This window comes from Anneissia japonica, unplaced genomic scaffold (genome assembly GCF_011630105.1).
Source record: "Anneissia japonica isolate Jap-2015-1 unplaced genomic scaffold, ASM1163010v1 scaffold1891_len642697_cov171, whole genome shotgun sequence".
Classification (NCBI taxonomy): domain Eukaryota; kingdom Metazoa; phylum Echinodermata; class Crinoidea; order Comatulida; family Comatulidae; genus Anneissia; species Anneissia japonica.
The window spans coordinates 365,660-369,556 of NW_022700553.1; the positions used below are offsets into that span (position 1 = coordinate 365,660).

Here is a 3,897-nt window from a genome sequence, read left to right on the forward strand (position 1 = left end):
GATGGTTGGTAACTATGATACAACATAACATCCAATCACAATGAGGAATTTGATTTAAAACTGTTGTAATAGCCGCACCAACTTGATATTCTAAATTAAGGTCATAGATTTTACTCATCCCAGGCAATATTTTCCGTCTGTACTGTACGAGCCTTCATGCATACTTAGCATTAACCTGCAAAATTCATTTGTTTGAACTTTCTTGGAACTACTAATCTGTTTTGAACTCTGTTTGCTCAGGTCAGCTCATGCCCCAACCTTAACCAGGGCAGCCTCATCAATATGGTCAGGCAATTGAGGGGGGACTACCAAACTAGAGTAAAAACCTGATTGGTTACTAAGCCTACTGCACCTGCTTCCATGTTTTGGTATTGGTGGGATCAAAGTGATCCAGTTTCTGCTCAATCCATTGGTCTGGGGGTAAAACATGGTACTTATTAGTAACTGGAGGAGGCAGCATTCCTCCCCGAGGCCTCCCAAGCAAGTACTTAGGATAGGCAGCTTCAGAAACCACAATAACGAAGCTTAAAACGATGGATAATACGAGCAAATGTCCAGCTACGTAAACCTCCATGTTCCTTCGCATAGACATCACGTGCTATTGATATCATGTGATCAAGTAAAGTTTCAAGTGGTGGACCAATGACAGAGGCCGTTTGCTTGCCAAGGTTGGAAGTTAGCCGACTACAGTATGTAGAAGCAATTTGTACATTGTGTATTGTGTGTTCATTCATATATTCGTTTATTCATTTACAGTGGGAGATTCAAGGGGAGGGAGTAGGTCCCCCTAAATTTTTCAACATTATTTTTTAAAATGGAGAAAAAAAGAAAATCATATTCAAATTTAAGTCTGAGAGTAAAGCCTACTAATTCAGCTATTAATGATGAGGTGCCATATAATCAAAATTGTCTTATTTCGAATTCCTGGATCCGCTAGTGATTTATCTATTAATTCATTAAATTACAGTATTCATTCATTCATTCATCCAATCATTTTTTCATACGGTTCATATAATCATTCATCCATTTATCATCCATTCCTTAATCCATTCGGGCGCGGATCCAATGGTGGGGCACCCGGCCGCCCCCACCCCAATTTTTGGAAAATCAATAAAAAAAAATAAAAGAAAAGAAAAGAAAGAGGAAAAAGAAAAAAAAAGAAAAAAATTAATCGTCCATAAGGCCTCAGAGGTTATTTTCGGGCGTCTAGAGCACAAAAATTTCGTGGGGCCCCTAGAGTATTGTTATCTCGATCGGCCCCACGTTCGGCCTCCTTTCCCCCACTCCCTCTCCTTTTCGTCTGTGGGTCCGATCCATCCATCCATTCGTTCATCCATTCATTAATCCATTCGTTCATTCACCTATAGGCTCTTCCTACATTCATCCATCTTTTCAATCAGTCATCCATTTGTTCATTCATTTCTATTCGTTCATCCATTCTCATTCGATCGTTCATATTCATGCATTCATTCATTCATACCCGTTCTTTCATATCATTCATTCATACTTCCTTCTTTCATTAATTTGTTCATCTGTTCATTCATCTATATATTTTATCCATTCATATATTCACTTATCCAATTCACTCACACTCGTTCTTTCATTATTATTATTATTATTATTATTATTATTATTATTATTATTATTATTATTATTATTTATTCAGGCAAAAACAACATGACATTACAAGTATGAAATAAAAAAGTAAAAGGAGTTGCCAGGAACATGCCAGTCATTCATTCATTCTTCTTCCTTGCTTGAGCTATTCAACGATACTCCATTCAATCTTTCATGCATTCATGCATTCGTTCACATTCGTACACATCCTTCCCTTTTATTTATTCATTCATTCATTTATTCATTCATGAGTCATTAGCAATAATTATATCACTGTCTTACACGAGCGGAAATTTATTCGACCAATGGAAGCGGACTGTCATTAGCGAAATTCGAGAGGGAAAGTTCGCGAGGGCCCGGTGGCGTTTAGTCGATTTCAGAGTTTCATCATAATGTAATCTGTAGCTTATATGTTTTTTTAATAAGCTTATTTGGCATATAAGACTTGGAGCAGCATACTGTCGGCTAAACTGGTTGTAGTCACTCTGTGAGTGCCCGTGGGGTCACGGAGCTTGTGGGGCCTGGCGGTGACTGTTATTGGTTGAGAGCGGGGGGAACAAAAAGACGCTGGGGGCCAGTGGCGGCGTAGGGCTCCGATTGGGGCCCAGGGGGTGAAGACCCCTGGTGGGCGCCCCTCGCGCTCAGAGCTTATGGCATTTTAACATTTATGAACTGTAATAACTACGTTGTCAGAGCACATAGAATGGTACGTGACTTAAGAAATATTTCAGATAATGTTATGACAACAAAACCAACATAGATTACATAGGCTAACTTTCGGAACTAGTATAGGCCTACAGTGTATATTATAGGCCTATGTAGGTGTAAATAAATACAGAGAATATTTTAGTGAAAAATAAAACATGTTTTAATAACGTATATACAAACTGGTCACGCGCGACATCGATCAAGTGTGGTTTCCATAAACAAAAAACTTCAGCGATCGTTCACATGAGCCCTGCGATATCGAGGTTTCTGTATGATTGAAACGAGGCCCCATTGAATGAAACTATGGTACTATAGTTTATATAACATTTTTTTAAACTGCAATGTCGGAGCGCTCGTGCCCTGGCGCTCAGTGGTGTAACGAGGTGGTCGGGGCCCTGAGGATTTCTGAGTGTGGGGGTATTTTGGGTCCCGGTCGCCAACTCCATTGTGGGATTTTAGATGTTCTCGTTTTTCAATTATGTCTGTCATTGCATTCTAAATGTTTTTAACGACAAAATAAATGATACGATATGAGTGGCGAATCCAGGAATGTTTGATAGGGGGCCCCTGAAGGAGACTTTAACTGATAAGAGGCCAATACCACCTCAGTTCCCTCATGGTTGGGGCTGAGTAAGAAAATCTGTTTACGGCACCTCTAAATGGCCGGAAATGGCACTAAACAGACTTAAAATTTAAAAATTTAGGAGCCCCTTTAATTCGCCAGTGGATATAATATGATATACAGTCGATGTCAGAGACACATTATGCTATTATGTATTAACAAAGCAAAGCCTTTTTGGGTCAGGGTGCTAGATCGATAACCATGTGGTTAGGGGCCCTTTCGGAGCCGGGCGCCCTGCGGACCGCCGCACGAAAGCGCACAGCTATTCAGATGTATTGTGCTGAATTTCCTTATAATCATATTCCTCAGCTTGTATTTACTCATACATTTGCCACCTGGCAGTAATGAATTTCACTATTGTAGCAATCATGTCATGTTGGTGTATAATATTTCTTGTTTTCTTCATGTTTTCTCGTTTGTCTGTACATTTTAATGAACTTTTCATGACGAAATGAATGAAATGAAATGAAAGGTTGCACTGTATTGAAATATATTGTAATACCGGTAATGAATATGAGTTAATTTATATGAATGACAGCAATGATGTGTAATAAGGAAATACAGCAATTAATATTTTGCAAAATAATAATTGCTCACGACTCTTGGCTACACGCCGGGATTTAATTAGACACGAAGAGGGCGTAATACAGAATTTTGAATTGCATATTCGTCTTCAAATTAATTCTGTCAAAATTATTCGTCTGAAGGCGAATGCTTGTCTATATCATGTATGACAGAAACTCCCCAGGGGCAGAGTTGCCGACTCATTCGTTGCATATTTTTGATTTGATTTTATGTTTACTGAGAATCCATTTATTTTAATTTTATGTGATTTACTGTCGAAGACCTAAAAATAGCCCACTGATAAAGTAAAAGTTATCCCAAAATCTAATATTCAACGATTTTATTGAATTTGAATTACTGTCTATTGCTCATATATTTGTTTATAT

At 38.4% G+C, this 3,897-nt stretch overlaps 1 protein-coding gene across 1 annotated transcript in view; it reads right to left on the minus strand.

Annotated features, from left to right (window-relative positions):
* LOC117103353 (putative serine protease K12H4.7) overlaps window positions 1-605 on the minus strand; it is an 11,372-nt gene extending 10,767 nt beyond the window's left edge. The window contains exon 1 of the mRNA XM_033243895.1: window positions 353-605. Coding sequence (XP_033099786.1) covers window positions 353-592 — 240 coding nt within the window. The 5' untranslated portion in view covers window positions 593-605. The remainder of the gene's footprint in view (window positions 1-352) is intronic.
* Between the last annotated feature and the right edge of the window lie 3,292 nt (window positions 606-3,897).